We start from the raw sequence: 20,940 nt of genomic DNA on the forward strand, positions 1-20,940 counted from the left end.
CCCTTTTAAAAAAAAAAAAAAAAAAAAAAAAAAAAAAAAGGTTGTGTTTTGTTCCTTTCCTCCATAACACTGTTTTTGCTTAGCATAGCACATATATATTTAATTCATCTAGATAGGCCACCAATATTTAAGTACATTTCAGGTTACACTGCATTGTTTTATTGCAGCTCTATTATATTTTGTTAAAGAAAACTGCTCTTATAACTTTTTCAGCTGCTGGGCCGGGCATGGTGGTACACCCCTATATTTATTTCTAGCACTCAGGAGGCTGAGAGAGGAGGATCACCAAAAATTCAATGCTGGCCTGGGCTGCATAGGGAAGGCCCTGTCTCAAAAACAAACAAACAAACAAACAACGTCATTGAGGTCCACTTTTCTTCAGTTCTATTCTCTTCAGGTCTGTTTTTTCTTTTCCTAAACTTTATGGTACAAAACTTGGCGTTTTTCAGTCTGTACCCTTTTCGAAATATCCTAGATTTTCGCTCTGAAAGAGTCAATCTTGCAAGTCTGGCATCTAAGCCCCAGAGTGAGTCAGTTAGAACTCTTACGGAAGGATGAGGAAGCCGGCTCGAATTAGGTTAGGCCCAGAAAGATGTTTCAGTTCATGCTGTAAACCATGCAGAGTTGTTAGGGTCCTGGAAACGGATGCAGGTACGAACCTGAAGCCTTCTGGTCCTGTTTCTTTCTTTCCACTTCTCGGCTCTGCTTCCCTGTGCCAACTGCACTCGCGGACTGGCCTTCCCTCAGTGAACTGCGGCAGGCCCTGGCTGCGTCCTTCCGGGTTCAGTTACAGTAGAAAAGGGCTCAGGTTTCCTCTGCGAATGCTGGCTTCTCCACCAGGGAGGGCTGTGGCTGGACTCCCCACTTCATCACCTGATGGGGATGGACTCAGTGGGTCCTCAAGTAGAACTCTGAGTTGTTCTAAGGTGACGAGAAAACGAAGGCTGGGCGGCCCAAATCAACAAGTGTCTCACAAACATTCCACTATGTAGTTAGGAGCCTTGAAACATTTTTAAAATGTTTATTATGTTTGCTGTACATAATGATGACTCTCATTGTGGGGAACAGGTACACGAACGTGACACCTCTTAACTCTTCTTACTTCCCCTTGTAGACTCTTCCCTTCTCGCCTTCCATCTCTAACTCCCTTTGCCATTTTAAGAGGATCTATCTCCCAATCTGTGAGGCTCAAATTAGGTCAGGTTAGGTTAGGTGATATTTATGCTTGTGTATCTGATTTTACATATTATTGCCTCGAAGTGCATCTATTACCTACAAATGCCTCAGATTTACCCTTCTTTAAGGCTGAGTAGTAGTCCATTGTGTATAAATACCACATTTTCTTTATCCATTCTTCTGTTGATGGACATCTAGGCTGTTCCTAAGATTTACCTATTACAAATTATGCTGCTATAAACATGGGTGTGCATGTATCACGTCTTTAACTCTTTCGGGAAGATTTCTAGAAGGGAGATAGTTGGGTCAGATGGAATTTCTAATTTTAGTTTTTGAGGAATCTGAGTCTTATTTTTGATCAAAAATTTTGATATTTTCATAAACAGGAGATATTTCTTATACAAACTGCCTGAGAACATTTATTAAAGGTCCCTTTATAATACCTGATATTTAAGAAGGTAAAAAATGCTTTTTTTTTTTTTTTTTTTTTTTTGGTACCGGGGATCAAACTGGGGACATTGTGCTTGCAAGGCAAGTAGTGGCATCACTGAGCTAAACCCCTGGCCCCAAAATGCTTTGTTTTAACCACTGCCTTTTCTAAAAACTACAAATCTTATTGCTGTGTCTTTAGATCATCAAAAGAAATAGCCACACTATATAATCTTTATTATTTACTTATTTATTTTTGGTACTGGGGATCGAACTCAGGTCCTTGTGCTTGCAAGGCAGACACCAGAATCACTGAGCTAATAATCTTTATTTTTCTCTGAAATGTCCTTTTAAATCTATTTTGACTTGCTGTTTCTTTCCTTGCATGGACAAACCCATTATTCTGACACAGTGTTTATATAAGAAATCTAAAGAACAGTTCTATATTTAATATGAAATCACATTTAAAGATGTCCATTATGCTAGTCAGCCTTTTTTGCTTCTCTGCTAAGTCAGAACTGTAAAGGATCTAAGATTTTAGTTTGGTTATTTATTTATTTATATGCATATTTTTGAGGTAGGGTCTCTATATATAATTCACGCTGACTTTGAATTCACTATGTAGCCCAGGCTGGCTTTGAATTCACAGCAGTCCTCCTGCCTCAGCCTCCCAAGTGCTGGGATTACAAGTGTGCACCACCACACCCAACTAAAATCTGAGATTTTATACTACTTTCAGGGTAATCAGTGTGCTATAATTACACACACACACACACACACACACACACACAGGCACAAGAGCCTGGGGTCAGGGGCATACATGGTTACCCAAAGTACAAACATCAACCACGGCAATGTTGTGTGTGGGTTTCCTTTCTTCAGTCCCAGAGGGCAGTGTGACAAGGATCAGATGTTGTCTGTGTTTGGAGTAGGTTATGACAAAAGAAAGAGAAGCCTTGAAATGAAGAGACTGTGGTTTTTTGGTTTTTTTGGACCTGACAGTCTGTCCAGTCCCCTCTCATAGGAAAGACGGATTACTCATCACCCTGGAATGGAAGCAGAGATCTGTGGGAAAAGATCGGGCTGTATCTCTTTCAGGAGGGACACAATTTCTCTAGTTTCTGAATGTCCTTTGCTCCAAAGATCCAACCTGTGTCAGGATGATAGACATCTGTAGAGAGTAGTCTTTCGATGCTCATGAAAATTCACTGGCAGAAAATAAAAATGTACCTTTCCATTCCGGTTGAATTTGTTTCCTTTTATCCAGTGATGGGAACTGAAAAACACAATGTGTTTGCCACTTGTCTTGTTGACGATGAGAAGCTGAGGTAAATTGAGAGCTCGGCTGTGATCGTCTATTCCAGGAACCCAAGGTGAAAGCAACAGGTTTGGGGACTAAGTGACTTGTGCCAGACCTGTATGTCAACCTTGACTCTCTCCTCTGACACCAATGCGGAATCAACACTTACGAAATACCTTCTCCTTTGTTCATGTTCTAATTGTCCTAGGCTCTAGCTTTAATTGTAAAAATTCTTATAAAGAAAATATTTCACAATGCACAGGAAGGTAATTCATCAGGAATATCAAGCAGACATAAATTGGTATTAAATGTCATATTATCTTTAGTCTTCACCAAAAGATATAAACCGTACCCCAGACTCTTCTCCTAAAGTCAATGTGAGCATGTCCATGTGTACTTCTGTATTTTACTACCTGTGCACGTATCTATTTAGAGTATGTTGTTTTTCTCTATATATTTACAGTTTGTGTAAATTAATTTGGATTATACTTATCCCTCTGTAACTTCCTGTTTCTATTCAACATTACTGATATATGTAGCTATGGTTTATTTTACCTTCTTTGTGGTGTTCCGTGTAAGAAAAAAGAATCCACGGTTTATCGGTTGCTGGGCAGATGGACAATTTAGTTTCCTTTTGTTGTTTCTTTTACAAACAGCACTTCCACGGACACGCTGGTGAATGCCCCCTGGTCCCCGTGTGGGAGGCATTCTCCAGGTGTGTGTCTGGAGAGGGACTGCTCCGAAGTTAGCAGCTGTTACAGAACAGGAAGCGAGGGAGGGTCATTCTGACCCCTGGATCTGAGGACACATTATTCAATTCAATTTAGCGATTCCAATACTGTCTCTTCATTTCTCTGAGCTCTCCTTCTGCAGTGCCTACAAAATGCGCTTTGGACCTTCTCGTTTTATTCCTTGTGTGTATTTACCTTCCTCATGTTTTCCTTACCTCATCTCTTCTTGATGCATCCCGAGAAATTAGTTGTATCTAAAATGCTCTTACTTATTAGTATTTTTTTTTGGGAGGTACTGGAGATTGAACTCAGGTACGTATCAGTATATTTTAAGTTTAAGTCATTATACTTATTATTCCTAAAAGTTCTATTTGGTACCAAATTGAAAGTTCTTATTTCTTTTTCTTTTCAAGGTGTGTTTTATAAGTTTACTCTTTTTAAAAGGTTCTTTAATCATTTTAAACAATTTTATTTGTGTCTGATAATGTCGATGTTCTTTGAAGTATTGAGAAGGTGTTCATTTTTCTGACTATGGTGGTCTATGAAACATCCTAATCACTATAGATAATTTCCTTATGTTTCATAATTTTATTTTAATAGGAACTTCTCTAGTATTTTTGTTGTCATTTTTTTTTTTTTATTTTGAGACATGCCTCGCTCTGTAGTTCAGGCTGGCCTCAAACTCACGGTGGGCCTCGGCATGCTAGTGAAGTGCTTCAGCCCTGAGCTATATTCCCAGGCCACTTTTGTTTTAAATAAAAATCCCTTTTGTCCTGGGTGGTGGAATTATGCCTCTAGAGGAATTTTGCTCGTGGTCCAGGGATCTCAGCCATCTGGGACTAATCTTTATATTCTGTCAGCTTAGCTTCTCCTGCATCACACTGACAGGGTGAATTCAGTCCCTTTTATAAGGTGTAAGCTTGAGGTTTTAATTTCTTCCTTTTTTCTTTTTTTTTCAGTACCAGGAGTAGAACTCAGGAGCTCGCGCTTGGCGGTCAGGCGCAGTGCCGCCGAGCTACATCCCCAGCGAGGTTTTTATTTCTTATGGGAAAATTCTAGTCCTGAGTGGAGAAGAGCTCGTCTCTCTCCTCTCTGTATTGGTGAGTGCAGTTACCTGAGTCCAGTTTCACTGACGTGGCGGCTCTGCAAAGGCCCACTCTTTGCATCCACCTGCATCTCACCGCCAGCCTCTGCCCTGCCTGAGGCTCAGTCCACACTCAGGGTCCAGGACAGCCCGGAGACCCTGGGATACAAACTCAGATGCTACTCTGGCTTGTAGCTTCCTCTTTGTTCAAGGTGTGAGAATTTATTTTCTTTTCCATGAACCTCTGCTTTACATTACATCTGGGAAGTTAATTTATGTGGAATTTCTTGGTGCTTGGAGGGAGTGGCTCCCTGAGCATTCAGTCAGCCATGTTGCTGGAACCAGCTGCCTTTCAGTTTTACAGGGTATTTTCCTTCAAAAGTTTTAGTAGAAGATGGTGAAATTTCTTTTGGGGAATAAGTGAAATATAATTCAAAGTTTTCATGCGCTTGACAAGATTTATCAAAAACTTGATATGTAAAATCACTAGTTTAGGTACTAGGGATTCAGAAGTACCTGGCCATTGCCCTGTGGACTGTGGGAATGCTAGGTCAATAAGCAAACAGTGTCAGTAGGTATAGGAAAAACAAGATGAAAGGGTTCAAAGAATACCATGGAAGCACCAGGAAGAGCCACAGAATTCCAGAGAGTGGTAATACAGACGTTTTAGAAGGTGATGATATTCTTATCTGAAACTCGAAGGAAGAAGACTTGGCCAGGTGAAGAGATAAGAGACCATCCCAGAAAGAGAACAGACATAGTAAGATGCTGAAATGAGAGACTGCGTGACTTATTTGGGGAACCTAGGTAGTTCTGCGTGTCTGTGGTGAGACAACGCAAGTTAGGCTAAGGCCAGCCGTTCCAGGCTCCTTGAGAGCTAGGGGGAAGGAAAGGAAGAAGCTTTGCTTGAGTGATAAATTGTAGCTAGGCTAGAGAAGCAGGATTTCCACTAAGGGGAAACTATGTGAAAGGCTGAGGACAGAATTGGAAGCACGAACGTGAATACCCTGGCCCAGAGAGGCAAAGGTAGAACAGAGGAACACATGTGATGTGACACGTGGTAGAGGTCAATGGATTGCTCTGCAAATGGAAAGTACCCAAGGTACTGGAGTGTGACATGAGGTGTCACAGCATGGAGAAGCTGCGCAACACAGAATTCAGCTTACCCGGCTGGGCTCCAGCATGAATCCCTTCAAGAATTCCCCAGGCTGACCTGAATTAAAGTGGAGCTTCGTGGTGTGGGGAATCAAATTAGGTGAGCGTAGAGATGACAGTCAGAGGGCTATGCTTTGAGTATAGGAGGGAACCTTGGCTGGAGGAAGGCAGGTGGCCTAGGAACCCATTCAAAGGTATGATCCAGAGAACTTCCTCAAGTGTTCTGTGGTCACTGATCTGAAGGAGAGGAGAGATGGGAAGATGCCCGTGTACCTGGGAGAACTTAAATGCTAACACCAACGAGGCAGATTACTTCCCTGAAGAACGTGAAGATGGAGGAACAAGCCAGGTGTGGTGGTGCACGCCTGTAATCCTAGCCCTTGGGAGGCTGAGGCAGGAGGATCACTGTGAGTTCGAGACCAGCCTGGGCTACATAGTGAGTTCTAGGGCAGTCTCAACTGCATAGTGAGACACTGTCTCAAAAAGCCAAAAACAAAACAAAACAAAACAAAACACCAAAAAACAAAACAAAACAAAAAACAAACCAAACCAAAAAACCAAGATGGAGGAACGCTTTTGTTAGGACACTCACAATAAGTAGCAAGTGTTTGAACCCTTCAATGGGGGGTGAGGGTGGAGGTGAAGCATGCAGTAATGATTTCCAAAGATGTCAGAGAATGGATGCTAGGCCAGGAGCTTGCGTAATAGTCCACCCAGGCCTTTCTGGCTGGGTGTCTCGAGCATGTCCTATATTTTTTAGCATACTGAAATCTCCCGAAGGCTCACTTGACACAAACAACCTAAAATGATTTATAACCCGTTGTCAGCTGAACATAGAGGGCTGGGGACAAGCCTGTCCACTGTCCATCTTGTTAAAAGATGCTTCCTTGGTTCCTGGCTCTATGGCTGCTGAGCTAGGCTGTTCCTGTCTCCTCCAGGTTCTGCAGGCTGAGTCTGAAGTGATGGGACAGCAGCTAGCTCTATAAGGTGAGGGACAGAAGACTGAGTAGAGAAGTCCCTGGAGGTTTCCGACCTGGCCAGGCCCAGAACTCACAGAACCATGTGTCTGCCCAGCCTTGTGAGTGGCCTGGCTGAGCGATGCCAGCAACGCCCTAAATCATCAGCTGAAGTGCTGACTTTAGCCAAGATGCAGCCTCAGCTTGCAGACATGGCTTTTGATTCTGGCAGGGCAGGACAAGGCCACAGGACTGGAGCTCATCCCTGTCTCGGCCTCTGAGATGATGGTTTCTGCTTTGCTGGGGCACCAGGGTGCAAGACTCGAGTGACAGTGAAACAAATCCTCTTCCTTTCCATGCCTGGGACTTCATCCCAGGGAACTGGGGCTCTCTTTTCCTGTTGAAATCAGAAGTTATCTAGTGAAGTTTTCCCCTCACTTCCAGCCCTCCAAGGTAGACCTCCATTTGGGGTTTAAACTGTAAACTTTACAAATACCGAGAACTTCTATGCATTTTTGATGGGCCTGTCACATGGGTAACGTGGCTGGTGTGATTTGGAGCTGGAAAAAGATGACATTTCCTGGGAAGTTGAACCTCTTGAAGAAATACTCCAAGTTGGACCAGAGGTTGGGACATTTGACCTGTACAGGACCTCACCTAATCATAGTTTGCCCAAGAACTATGCTCTCTATGATGCTGAGACTGGAGTAAACTAAGTCTAACAGCTTTCCAGCTTTCCTTACAAATTACTAGGAGTCTTTCGTGTACTCATGTGTGAGTGAGTCGCTAGGCAAAGTCACAGGCGTGTTGCTTTTGCAAACTTAAGGAAACACTTTTTTTTTTCTGGACTAGAAATTAACATCTGGCAGTGCTTTTCTGTTTGTTCATGGATCACAGAGTAAGTTTCTTCTTTGACTTTCCTTGTATTGCTCATCAAGGTGTTTTTGAACAACATAAACTAAGTCTGACCTGGTACTTCTCCAACCTTCAGGCCGTGCATGAGTGCCTCTGTGTTTTCTCAACTGCTTGTAATTGGCTTTCTGCTGATTTATGTCATTATTAGTGAAAAGAAAATGAACACAGATGTTTCGTCTATGAGGCAGCCAAAATCATGTGGGAGAATTTTAAAGGCTGAAAAGTTTTAATATTCAAATATTTGTATAATGTTAAAGTTACGAAGCTTAAAAGAAGTATATGGACACAACATTGATGACAAATACTTCAATCTCAAATATGCAAATAAAGAAAACCTCCTAAGATTAAAATGAACATTTTTAATTGAGCCAAGATAATCTCAAGATTCCTATTTACCAAATTTCTCCTACTTATCTATTCTTACCATGCACTCTTCTTGATAAAAGTAAGCTAAAAATAAACTAGAATGGGTTTAAATATGAAAATATATATTGCAAGTGAGCCCCAAATGTGGACCTCCCACCTTGTATTTTTATTTCCAAAGCCTCTGAATTTCTTCACTCTGCGAGGAGGCATTTCGGCAGCACGTGTCTGCTTGTCTTTGTCCTGGAGCTTCTGCTGTCCACTCTTATGCTTGCCTCCTTGTAGCCTTACAGCCAGATTCGAAGGCACGCTGTCACTTCAGTTCTTCTAGCAAGCAGCACAAAACAATCCATGCTCCATTTCCTGGAAACTCTTTACCAAATCCAGGGACTCCGGGAAAATTTCCAGGTTGATTTATGAAGGGAGCGGACTAAAACTTCCCCACGCTATCCCCACATCAAGGGGTTGGTATGGCTTGAAAAGAAAGGAAAAAGAAACAGCTCCCTGTCTCTTAGTTAAGAGGTGACAGTATTTTTGGCTTCAGCATTGCATAAATCACTTAAGAGGGAGGCAGGGAAATTGTGACAGATGATTTTGTTCTACATTCAGTAATGGTAGGTAAAAGATGAACATACATTTTTTTCCTATACTTAGCTAGCAATACCTAGCAGAGTACACTTACATTTTAATAATTTCACTTATAAGAATACCATATGCGGGCTGGGGATTTAGCTCAGTAGTTCTGCTGCCTGCCTCACAAGCGCAAGGACCCGAGTTCGATCCCTGGTACCAAAACAACAACAACAAAAAAAAGAATACCACATGCTCTCTCAACTTGAAGTATATGGAAAACAAGAAAGGATTTTATCTTTCTAAATCCACATTCCTATTTCATAAACTTGTTGGATGACAAAATGAGTCAGTGCAAGTGAGGCTATTAGAATAGAATCTGGTATATAATGACTGTTGTACAACTGTTAGCTAGACAAAGCTGTATTATAAAATACTGATGCCAGGGATTTAGCTCAGTGCTTCTGCCACCTGCCTCACAAGCATAAGGTCCCGAGTTTGATCCCCAGCACCAAAAAACTCCCCCCAAAAAACTGAAACTGTTAAAATTTTGGTGCACGTATGCCCCAACTTTTTCTACATGAAGTTAACTATTTTTATTATAAAATATTAGAATTCTTACTTTGCAATTGAAACATGCAGAACAGTGTGCAAATCATTGTGTACAACATAACACATTTTCATAAATTGAGCACAATGTATAGTTCAATCACCTATAAATAGCTTCCCGCAAATCTCAGGTTGCTTTCTAATTACTAATCTCATCCTTGTTAGGATAACCACTTTCTTGACTTCCAACAGCACAGATTAGTTTGGCCTGTTTTTGGTTGGGATAAAATCATTTGTTATGCTTACAATTTTGAATCCTTTATCCATATATCTATTTATGTCTATGTCTGTAGATAGCTATAGATAGATATATAGGTATCAACAATGTTTGTCATGTCCGTTAATGCTGTGTGTAGGAATTATGCTTAGTGTTTTTAAGCATTTCCCTATTTTACTTCCCAGCAAACCTATGAATTAATATGAGCTATTACAATACTGTCTTTTACCACTGTTCACAGCAGAGTGTTCCAAGGCAGCAGTTTACTGATCAGACTAAGTGTTTGGGCCCTAAAGTAGGATTCCTGGTTTAAATCTAACTTTACTACTTCCCAACTACATTACCAAGGACATGTTATCTATTTCCCTTTTTTCTTTTTGTAAGAATGGGGATAATAATAATAATAATAATAATAATACCAATTTCATGTGAGTCAAATAGAACACTTTGTTAAAGCACAAGTTTTTATTGTTGTTTAAGATGGGGTCTTGCTACGCTGTCAGGCTTGTACTGAACCACTAGTTCAAGCACCCTTCTGACTTAGCCTCCCGAGTAGCTGGGACTGCATGGGTGCGGCACCACACCTTGCTTACAATGTGCACAAAACAGGACCTGTTACACAGTGTCCTATGTGTTTGTTTAATAAAATGTTATCACATGTTCATCACAAGAACGTTTTAAAAGATTGCATCATTTATTTGGGATAGATATGGTATCATTTTCCTAACCATTTTGTTATCATTGACTTATCATTTTCAATCTTTTCAATGTCCTTTTTTATGACATTTTTTTTTTAATGGTGCCGGGAATCTAATCCAGTGTCTTGCACATGCTAGGCAAACACTCTACCACTGAACTATAACTTTTTCATGAACATGTGTACGCTGTCCTTTCAAGTTTGTATGTACTTTCTGCTGCACATTTACGTAATTTTATTAGCTATAACCTGTACCACCTGGGAATTCATTCAGACCACGTGTGGGTTGGCTTTCCCCTGGGGGAGCAGGGATGTCACTTCACTGCCGAATGGGGAGGCCTGGAGTCTGTGCCTAAAGTCCTCCTCTTACTTCTTGCTCAAGGCAACAGGGTGGGGCCTAGAAGTCAGCAGGTTCCCTCAAACTGAATATGTTATACTGATGTGTTTGTGGCAGAGACGCTACTCCAGAAATAACCTCCGGAGAGGCAAACTCATTGTTGCTACAAACCACCTCTGTGTTTCCAGACTGCGCGCTGGATATGGGCACAGGGCATTTCCCGGAGCTTAACCATCATCTAGCCAGTGCTGGCTGCATGAATGTCATGACTGACATTTCCAGGCAAGCCATTAATCTCCAGGAAATGCCCAGTATTTTGCTTACTGTTTGCTTCATTGAGGTTGTGAATAATTTAGTACAGAATGATTTCATGAATCTGAACAACGAAAAGAATGTTTTGCCAATGTGCACAGTAGTACCTCCTAGTGAGCAAGTTAGTCATCATAAGTTAATTTAGATTTCAGAAACGAAATGTTACATTTTATTTTGTCAGTTTTGACTAGTAAAAGCGAATGCATTTTATTAAAAGAAAAAACTAAACAAATATATTTTCACAATGTGAAAAAGCCCAGATGTAATGTAGATGATTTCTTTAGGAAAAAAATTTAAATCCCTATTTTACAGCAACACTGTAAAATATAATACTGAAGCACTGAAAATTTTTATTTTAGTAAGAATACCTTTTCTGTTTTTGCAGGCCCGAAGGAGTTCTTTGTTTGGAATCATTTCTTTTCCCGCAAAGACTGCTTTTACTAGCATAATGTGTGCTTCATATGCAGCACTCATTTATTTGGTAAGTTAAGAAGATTAATAGACTCTAGAAATATGTATACTTACTTTAATACACTGTACTTTGTACAATATTATCTTTAATGGTACTATTTACAAGCTAAGGTACCATTCTCTTGTTATGCAAAATAATTTCATATTCAACGTTTACTCTTCTGCGGATCCAAATCATCCACCAAAATCCAATTAATAACTAAATTCATTTTATTTTTATAGAGTTTATTGTCATTTGAAGAGTCTTGGTCAGAACACTTTAGTCTTTGCTTTCACTTAGCTACAGTTGTTTTCTTTCAGCTACTATCCCACAATGGCTGAGGTTTGGGACTCCATTGTGTTGGGTTGATGAATTTGGGGGACACAATGTATATTAGTGTGCAGTATTTTGATTATAAGTACTGTGCATGGCAAAAATGTAAATAACCACATCAATTATAAGGGCTTTACTTTCTGTTAATAGCCAATTATGCTTCACTTCAAAAACTATGCCATGTAAAAAGAAAAGTACACAGCTTCACGTGTTATCACAAGATCTATTCATCTATGTACCCTTAAATCAAGATTAAAAATTATCACTCCAGAAGCCACTTTCTTGCCCCCTCAAAATCATTATCATCTGGCAGAAAGCAATCACTACTCTGGCTTATAATACCTTAGACAGTTTGGCTCTCTGAATTATATGTGAATGAAATCATATAGTATAGTCTATGTCTTTTGTGTTTCTCTTTTGTTCAACATTGCCACTGTGAGATTCATTTGTTGCCTATAATTTTTTTAAAATCCTGTGCCTTTTTACTCTCTTAGCAGTGTCTTTTAAAGAAAAAATTCTTAATTTCTATGCAGTTTATTGTTTTCTTTTATGCTGTGTGCTTTATCTTGACCTATACCCAAGGTCATGAAAATAATGATATATTCTAGAAGCTACATTATTCTGCCTTTCACTTTTATAATGCATGTGAAATTGGCACAAGGGCCAAATATTTACCCTAGGAGTATCCAACTGATCTACCCCAGTTTATCAGAAAAAAGAGCCCTTTTCCTAATGTCCTACAACACTTTGTCATAAATCATGTCCTTCAGATTTACATGTCTTTATAGAGTATCATTTGTCTATTCTTGCATCGGTGCAGCCCTGTATTGATAACAGGAGTTTATTCTGATATCCTGATAACAGCTAGAGTAAGTCCTCCTCCTAATCTATGAACATAATACATTCTTTGATTTACTTTGGCTTATTTTTGTTTTGTTTTTTTTTGGTACCAGGGATCGAACTTCAGGACCTTGTGCTTGAGAGGCAGGCAGAGGAACCACTGAGCTAAATCCCCGGCCCAGTTTACTTTGACTTTTTAAATTTTCTTAATCATTTTTATGTTTTTGTCCTCATTCTCACGTTAAAAAAATGTTTTTATCATACTGAAACTGAAGCATACAGTGATAGTTGTGTGTGTGTCTTAACTAGCTGATTCTGGAATGTACAGGGACTTGCAAAGGGGCAAGAATAGCAAAATATCTTTGAGAAAATTAAAACTTAAATATTTTTTAAAACTTGAATTTATCAAATATTTTGCAAGTATTTTAAATTTTTGTGAAGTACCCAATACCTTAAATATGAATTACATCTAAAATTGGTACCAACAGAGTTAGGATATAAATACGCTTTTAAAAATGGGGAGGATGAGATGGCTGTAGAAATCAAAAACAATTAAAATCAAAATAAACTTTAATTTTTCAAAGCTATTGAAATTATCCCATACACTTCATAATACTATGAACTTTATAAGGAAATAACAGAAGCTTTTCAGTGACATGATAATTGGAACAACAGGCATTTGGGCCAGGGAGAGGTAAAGGTTGGAATTCTGGTTTAGAAAAAAAAATCATTTATGTTGGAGGTTAATGCCCTACGAGTGGAACCATATCAAGTGAAGAGAGTCCTAAGTCAAGAGACACATGGAAAATAGCCATATTTAAGATGAGCTAAGAAAGTATCCATCCACAAAAAAGACAAAGAAGCATCAGAAAAGCAGAAAATCAGAGAAACAGTGAAGGAGATAGAGACTCAGGGGAAGTTATTTTCGAAAGGAAGTGCTTTTATATGAGGATATGCAGATTAACATTTATTGACTTCTTTGTGGTTGTCAGTTTAAAAGAAACCTTAATTTTCACACACATGTCTTAATTATACAGGCAATATGTATTAATGCTGTGCTGGAGAAGATAAAGAACATTTGTGAAGAAGAGGAAGTACTAAAGCAAAACAGAGAAAGTGAAAATTTTAGAAAAGCCTTTTCAGAGCCAGTGCTCTCAGAGCCGATGTTTCCCGGAGGTGAAATCAAAGCAAAACCTTACAGGTCATTGACAGAGAAGCCAGACATTTCATATCATCCCAAACTTCCTGCTAACAAGCAGAACAAGATCCAGGTTTTACACTCGGTGTTTGACCAGTCAGCTGAAATGAATGAGCAAATATGAACACAACAGCACTGACCAGAGCTTAAGAGCTCCATATCTAATGACATGTTTCATCGGACAAAGCCAGGAGATCAGTACACATATATGTATGTTCTGCTTTAAGAAAGAAGGGGGAGAGCAGCTACAACTACTACTAAGTGTCATTCTGTAGTACTTATTTGGTAGAGAAAAATAAAATCTTGATGTAGACTATGTGTGTGACTATACAGTATTTTTCATGAGCTAAAAAATTCATTCTGGTGGGTTAGACTTTACACTGTGGCTCATACTCCGAGCAAATTCATAATTCATGTTTTTATTAAAAAGCTGTTTTGGGCATCTATCTGGGGGGGAAAGAACCTTATCCAGAGCCCTACCCTTCTTGACCCTCCTTCCCAGCAGACACATCATTTGATTTCATCTACCACAGGGTCACCTGGTCACATACTGCATATTTTTTTTCAGAGATAGTAAAAGGACATTTACTGTATATCTACGGGCTGTAGAGTTTGAGTCTGCCTATGAAGTTTTTATTACTGTTGTGAGAGTTGTAATCATATATGTCTCTATACATGAAGACCAGAGGTACTGATGTGTCTTTTTCTTTTAAGAGATGGGCTCTTGTTATGTTACCATGCTGCCTTGAGCTCCAGGAACAAGTGATCCTTCTGCTTCAGCCTCCGGAGTAGCTGGCACTACAGGCACACTTGGCAATGTAACCAATATTTTGTTTTTCATATTTCCAGATTTAAAGACACAGATTAGAACAAGAAACCAAGCGCACATTACTCATTATTGTCATTTGCTCCTGAGAAAAAAATGCTTCTGTAATTGGCACTGCAAACCAGGGTCATAGTTTTTGCCTCCCGGAGGTACTCTGTTGTTTCTCCCATGCCCTGAAATTCTGGACATACAATAAGACCTTAGTGGTCATTTAAGAATTATCACATGACAAAAAATAGGCTGGGATGAACTCACCCTACATGCTCTGTACCCAGTGAAGCTGCTATTTATAAAAAGCCCAAACCTGGTTTATTAGTGGTCTGAGAAATGAGTAACAAATGTATTTTCTCATATACTCCCCAAAAGAAAATACAGTACTACAAAGCAAAGGGCCCATGGGTAGAGTTTGTTACATACCTTATTCACTTAATAACTTTATAATAACCAGGGGAAAGAGTCCAGGTGGGCCCCTCTGAATGTTAAGTATTAGGTCTGGCTCTACATTTATGCCTACATTGAAGATCACTGTGCCTTGAGACAAGGGTCTACTCTTAGCAAACAGTCCTCATCCTACCTGGACCCATTTACTCTTCCATCCCTACCATGTACTGCTGAGTTCTGTGTGACTTACACACAGCATGATAATTCTAAATTCTTAACAACATGGATGGTGCAGGCATCAGGCAATCAGAACAGCACTGGCCACAAGTAACTGGCATACGGGAAACCAGCCCAACCGACTGAACACCAACTAACCCTGCCTGTGAACTATGGGAACAAAATTCCAGGTATCTCCTTCCTATAACATTGATAGGAAACAGCTGTGCACACATGCACAAAGTTCCCTCTTTAAAAAAATAAATCTTTTAGTTGAAAATTTCATATAAGCAAAGGACATGGGTTCACTGAACAGGAGACTTGTCTAGTGGCGGGGCAGGAGCTATGAGAACCTTCTTTTGAGAATATTCCTTGTCCAAAGAGAAACCGAGCCAAGGCGTATTTGACCTCCAGCACATCAGTGAGTTTCTCATTAAGTGCAGTACATAAATTCATCTGTTTTGGGAGGTATTTTAAAGTGTGCAACATCTGCTGTGTATTTGGAAAAACTGCACATCAGAGGAAAATTCCCATGAACTTCAATTTTACCCTGAAAAGTGTACAACTAACAAACAGGGAGGTGGGATCTGCGGAGGTATCAATTGAAGCAAGGGTTTCATCCTTTTTACTTTGTACACATTAGATAGTTTACTACATCAAAAAGGGACTTACTTCTGTCAAAGATTTCCCGTGCTAAATCATACTTCCTACCTATTACTCATTTTGACTTCAATTGAACATCCCACCTTACCACCTTCAGGTTCCGACCAATCCAGAGGCCTGGATGAAAGGTATCTCGTTGTCCTCATGGTATATCCTTAGCAATATACATTTAAGTACCTGTGCTTTAAATCTTCGCAAGTCTGTATCAACTTTAAAGATCAGTAATACTTGTATCTATGTTGAAAAATTAATCTTTGGTATCGAAACAAAGTTATTGTACAATGTTATAAAACACACACATTTTTCACTTTTATCAAGAGGAACTTCGAATTACTTTGTACTGTCCAGTAGCATAAAAATCAGAGTCACACTTAAAAGGTTCCTTAGAAAGAGTCACATAAATATTCCCATTTTCCACTGTCACTGTGTGGATCCTTTGCTTTATTCCTTTGGAGCACCACTTGGGTTTTGCTGATGGATCTTTAGGATTTATGGCCTGGTAGAGTCCTTCTCCTGTTGTCAAAGTAATTTTGTATTTATGCCAAGGGCAAACTATACATGATCGTCCATCAAAATCCTAGAGGGTGGGGAGGAAATAACTGATTTAACAGACTTGACATTTCATGATAAGCCTAGGAGCTAGTACAGAATCTTCTGCAGAACAACTAGGTTGAAGAACAGGCTAGCTTTTCGTTTTTCTCTCCATTTACAAATTATTTAGTATAAAGCAGCACCTAATGTAAGAAGAGTCATCAAGTCCTTTTAGCATTTGATTAGAAGCCCCAGAGGGTTGGAGCTCTATTAGAAGATGACTCACTCAAGCCAAGATGCCGCGTGACAGTGGCTGTGCTGTTATCTATCTTAATGTTGCTGCTTCCTTGACAGACAGGGTGCAAGGGCTTCTAGTGCTTCAAAAGCAATTTCCACTAGCAGCTAGAAGCAATGTAGGCTGCAGCAGGGAATTCAAGAGGCATCACTAAAGGCCATAAGTGCAGATATTAATGAAGAGCAATTTGTGATTCCAACCTTTGAACTCTCAGTGAAATTCTTCTCAAACTCTAAGGAGCACGGGATACAGCGGCTTCTGTTTAGATGCCACTCCACCTGTTTACATTTAGTGAGCTTACAGCGGGGCTCAGGAGTGCACATTGTCTAAGAAGCCAACGTGGACGTCAAAGCTGTTAGCTGCAGACTGCACTTGGAGTAGCAAGGTCTTAAAGCTCTTATTGATGGAAACGGGGGGAATGTGTATGACGTTATCAGCAGCAGGTGCTTGTACTTTTCCTCTACAGCAGGAATGCTTATTTGTACTCCATAGAGCTGTGAGCAAATGTTCACATGTTCATAGATTAAACACACATGGTTAATCCTTTAACATGAGGACAGGTGTGAAACCAGGGAGATATCAAGTGTAGACAGAGCGAAATACTAAGTTCAAGCTTATGCTCTACACCAATTAGAGACAGAGCACGATAGACAACCAACATTAGGCAACTAGTTTGGAATATAAGGAAGTAAAGACAGTTGTCCTTTTCTTCCTCAGTTAAGATCTCAAAGCTGGGCGTAGTGGTGAATTCCTGTAATCCCAGCACACTGAGATACTGAGGCAGGAGGACTGAAAGCTTTAGTCCAGCCTGGGCTACTCCGCAACTTAGTGGTTTCTTCTTTAAAATTAAAAAATTTTTTTTTCATTATTTAAAATACTTATAAAACTTCAATATCTATGACGTGTATGAAGTAAAAGGTGAATATTATTTTAATTAAAAATGAGAACTAATTAGAATTCCTATTGTCTGACTTACTTTTATGACTCACACATATATTGTTAACATGGCCCCACACAAGCAAACACAGTTTGGCCTCATTCATTTCATGGCTGCACAGCATGCCATAGCATGGTTGTATTTTAATCTATTGAACCCAGTTATTATTGTTAAAACATTTAGGTTACCTTCAACTTTTCATCATAATATATAATGCTACAATAAACCTTTCCTTATTAGGTAAATATTTGTGCAATTATGTACATAGGCTAGGTATCTGACAATACAAATGCTAAGTTAAAAGACACACATACTTTCTTGTTTACCTATGACATGGTTCTCTGTAGGGCTGTGAATACTTAGAATATTGGCAGTTATATTCAAAGCATTAAAATATAATTAAATCTAAATATAAGTTGTCTTAGAATAAAGAATGAAACAAAATAATATAAATTGGAAACATCTGACTTTGTTTAGAATACATTTAATTTTACATACCTCTATTTCTCCCAAATGTAGAGGTCCTCCTGAATCTGAAAAGGAATTGAATATTGTATCTAGTCACAGAAATATTGAATTTTGATAGTTTTGTGATTAACAAATAAAAATTCTAGAGATGAAAAATAAAATCTTACGATAACAGCGAATATCCATAGCATGATATTCTCCTTTGTGGTAGAAAATAACCACTTCTCTGTCATGGACAACAGCTGTCATTCTTTCAGACTTTTTAATGTCTGCTTCTCTGCCAACACAGACAGAAGAATATTCCTTTTCTTCAGGATTTTTTACAGAGTCATGAGAATCCATGCTAACTGGAAAAAAAATTTACAAGTGGACTTCATTATTTTGTCTACAACTCAACTCATAGAGTTATATAAGGTAGAGTTTTTAAAATTTCAGTGGTGGGGATCAAACCCAGGCAAGCTACCACTAAGCTATCCAGCCCTAAGTTACAAACTCACAGAGCCTGTCACCCACTCTAATAATAGATTTAGAGAAATTTTAATGCTTAAGATGGAAATCTCAGGACACATAAGGCACAGACTAAAGCTTCACTACTCTTTTATTCCTGATCAAATGCAATACTGTCTGAACTGTTTCATTATCCGTGAGTCTGCAGCCTTCTGGAGAAGGCAGTGTGAAGAGCCTCCAGGCTGCATCATCGGCCTGCCATTACCTAGAGCACTTGAACAACAGAAATGAGGAGATTGGAGATTGGCTTATATTCAGATGATGGGCAGCCTGTGAGTGGGGCTTGTTCTAAGAGCAGTGGGAATCCACTTAAGGACATAAAGCAGGGCTGTGTGACATGATTTATTTTTTAAAAAATGTCCTGGGCTCTAGGGAGGGTAGATTACAGCAGAAGAAAAACAAAAGCACAGAAATCAGAAAGTTACTACAGTGGACCATGGGAAAGATGGTGACTTAGGCCAGGGTGTTTCCTTCATGGGGGAGAAAAAGTAATGACAGCAGTAACAGCAAGGCTACAATCAATTGTGCTAAGTGTGAATCATTGTTTTAAAACTGTATTTTTGGCCGGGTACAGCGCATACCTGTAATCCCAGCACTTGAGAGACTAAGGCAGGAGGATCACCATGAGTTTGAGGCCAGCCTGAGCTACATGGTGAGTTCAAACTCAGCCAGAATTATGCAGTGAGACGCTGTCTCAACCATCCTCCCAAGACTATATTCATTTATGCTGGCCACCTCTGTGTATTAAACAATGAGCGATACACAAAGTAAAACTGGGCTTCCTGGGAAATTCTGTCCTGAAATTGTGGATGTTCCTTAAAGAACTGGGCCTACCCTGTGCCATTTTCTCTCCCCACACCTCCACTCTGTCAGAAATCAAATACTGGTTAGTGTACAAGTAAAGGCTGGCATCCAGAATATAACCTTTACAATTCACTTTTCTCTGTATTTCTAAAGTTTGTCCTCTATTTTTTCCTTTAACATCCTTTTGGCCAAATATAAAAATCAAAAGGTGAGGAAAACAAAATCAAACCTAAGAAATCCCTCAATATTATCTACAGGGACAGGCTCGAGGGTTACAGGTCTAACACAGTCCTTTAAATCAAAATAATAATTAATGTGCAATACTATTAACTGCTCTATAACACTTAGGAGCCATTCTTCAAAATTCCAACACAAAAATTAAATATGGTACATGAATATATTGCCATGCCTCACATAACTCTGGTTATCTAAGACCTCAGTGGATATTTATGTCTGACATAAACCTTCCAAAATGAAATGTAACAGCAATTCCAAAGTCCAGGCTCTAATGGATATTTTTCAATTTCAATTCCATTTTCATAATTTCATCATTTTATGACTGCATTTAATCAGTGCGAAAATACAGAAAGACCTGACATCTTGGCAGGTATCTAACTCTACCTTAAGCAAGATAAAAAGTTACATCTAGAAAAGGAAAAGAAGTGAATAAAAATAATGGCCCATGTTAGCTGTAGAGACTCAAGTGTTGCTGAGAAGTGTGCTGTGAGATGTTCATGGTATTAACCTCATGCATTTTTGTACAATTTAAAATATTTACCAAAATTATACACTACACATCAGTTTCAAATACATACTCCAATTCTAGGAAGATGATCTTTCATAATCCACATCCTCTTCAAAATATATTTCACGGAAAGTTATTCAACATACCTTTCCTCCGTCAGCGGGAACCTATCACTTTAATTCCCCTGGAGGCTTAGGCAAATATTTTCCACATACACACACATATCCGGCAGCTTTAAAAGGGGCACTTGAATCTAGCTTAGAATGGTCCCAAACTATGGACCCAACCCCTCCCAACAAGAAGAAAAGTTTGTTCACCAACGGCCAAGTGGCTTCAGGCCTTTTGCAGAGAACTTTCCTGATGGCTTCTCTAAATATTTAATCCTGTATGATGGACTAGAAGTTGCAAAATGTTAGTAGGAATAGAGCACAGCTCACTTAAAGGCAAGTTTATAAAACAGAGAGATTATTACTTAGGAGTAAAATCTCTGTGTGGGTTAGGAGTGCGCTCTTACAAAGGGGAATTTATGGGTCACTGTTTTAAGAGGGGAAGCTCTACGCCATGTGGAAGGCAGTGTGAGATAGTGCCGTAACCGTGGGCGCCGACACTGAAGCAGAGGCTCTGCATATGTGTGTACGTCTGTACCAGTGCACACTTGCACGGATGCCAAGAGGCAGGGGCTCTCAACGTATGAAGCAAAATATCACAAAGATTAAGTGTAGTAAGTTATAGGGATGTCAGATTTGTACTCTGGAATTTGCATTGTTAATTTTTGTCCTAATTGGCCTAGTTTGGCCAGGAGCATAGCTCAGGGATAGAGCGCTTGCCTAGCTTGCCCAAGGCCCTGGGTTCAGTCTCAAGTGCTGCAAAAAAAAAAAAAAAAAAAAAAAAAAA

General features: G+C 39.4%; 2 protein-coding genes across 5 annotated transcripts in view; one reads left to right on the forward strand and one right to left on the reverse strand.

The window, feature by feature from the left end:
* Positions 1-13,797, forward strand: part of Spata9 (spermatogenesis associated 9) — a 20,871-nt gene extending 7,074 nt beyond the window's left edge. For 3 of the 4 annotated variants that reach the window (XM_033767597.1, XM_033767582.1, XM_033767592.1), the window contains exons 3-4: positions 11,237-11,332; positions 13,513-13,797. In XM_033767597.1, the coding sequence (XP_033623488.1) occupies positions 11,237-11,332; positions 13,513-13,797 (381 nt within the window). Of the gene's footprint in view, positions 1-4,670; positions 4,933-11,236; positions 11,333-13,512 lie in introns of those variants that run through there. The other variant, XM_033767599.1, reaches the window with a different exon arrangement.
* Positions 13,512-20,940, reverse strand: part of Rfesd (Rieske Fe-S domain containing) — an 11,104-nt gene continuing 3,675 nt past the window's right edge. Inside the window, exons 2-4 of the mRNA XM_010621859.2 lie at positions 18,158-18,337; positions 18,021-18,055; positions 13,512-16,336 (exon numbers count right to left, since the gene is read on the reverse strand). Coding sequence (XP_010620161.1) covers positions 16,073-16,336; positions 18,021-18,055; positions 18,158-18,332 — 474 coding nt within the window. The 5' untranslated portion in view covers positions 18,333-18,337 and the 3' untranslated portion in view covers positions 13,512-16,072. The remainder of the gene's footprint in view (positions 16,337-18,020; positions 18,056-18,157; positions 18,338-20,940) is intronic.

This window comes from Fukomys damarensis, unplaced genomic scaffold (assembly GCF_012274545.1).
Source record: "Fukomys damarensis isolate Sample0158 unplaced genomic scaffold, DMR_v1.0_HiC HiC_scaffold_3, whole genome shotgun sequence".
Classification (NCBI taxonomy): Eukaryota; Metazoa; Chordata; class Mammalia; order Rodentia; family Bathyergidae; genus Fukomys; species Fukomys damarensis.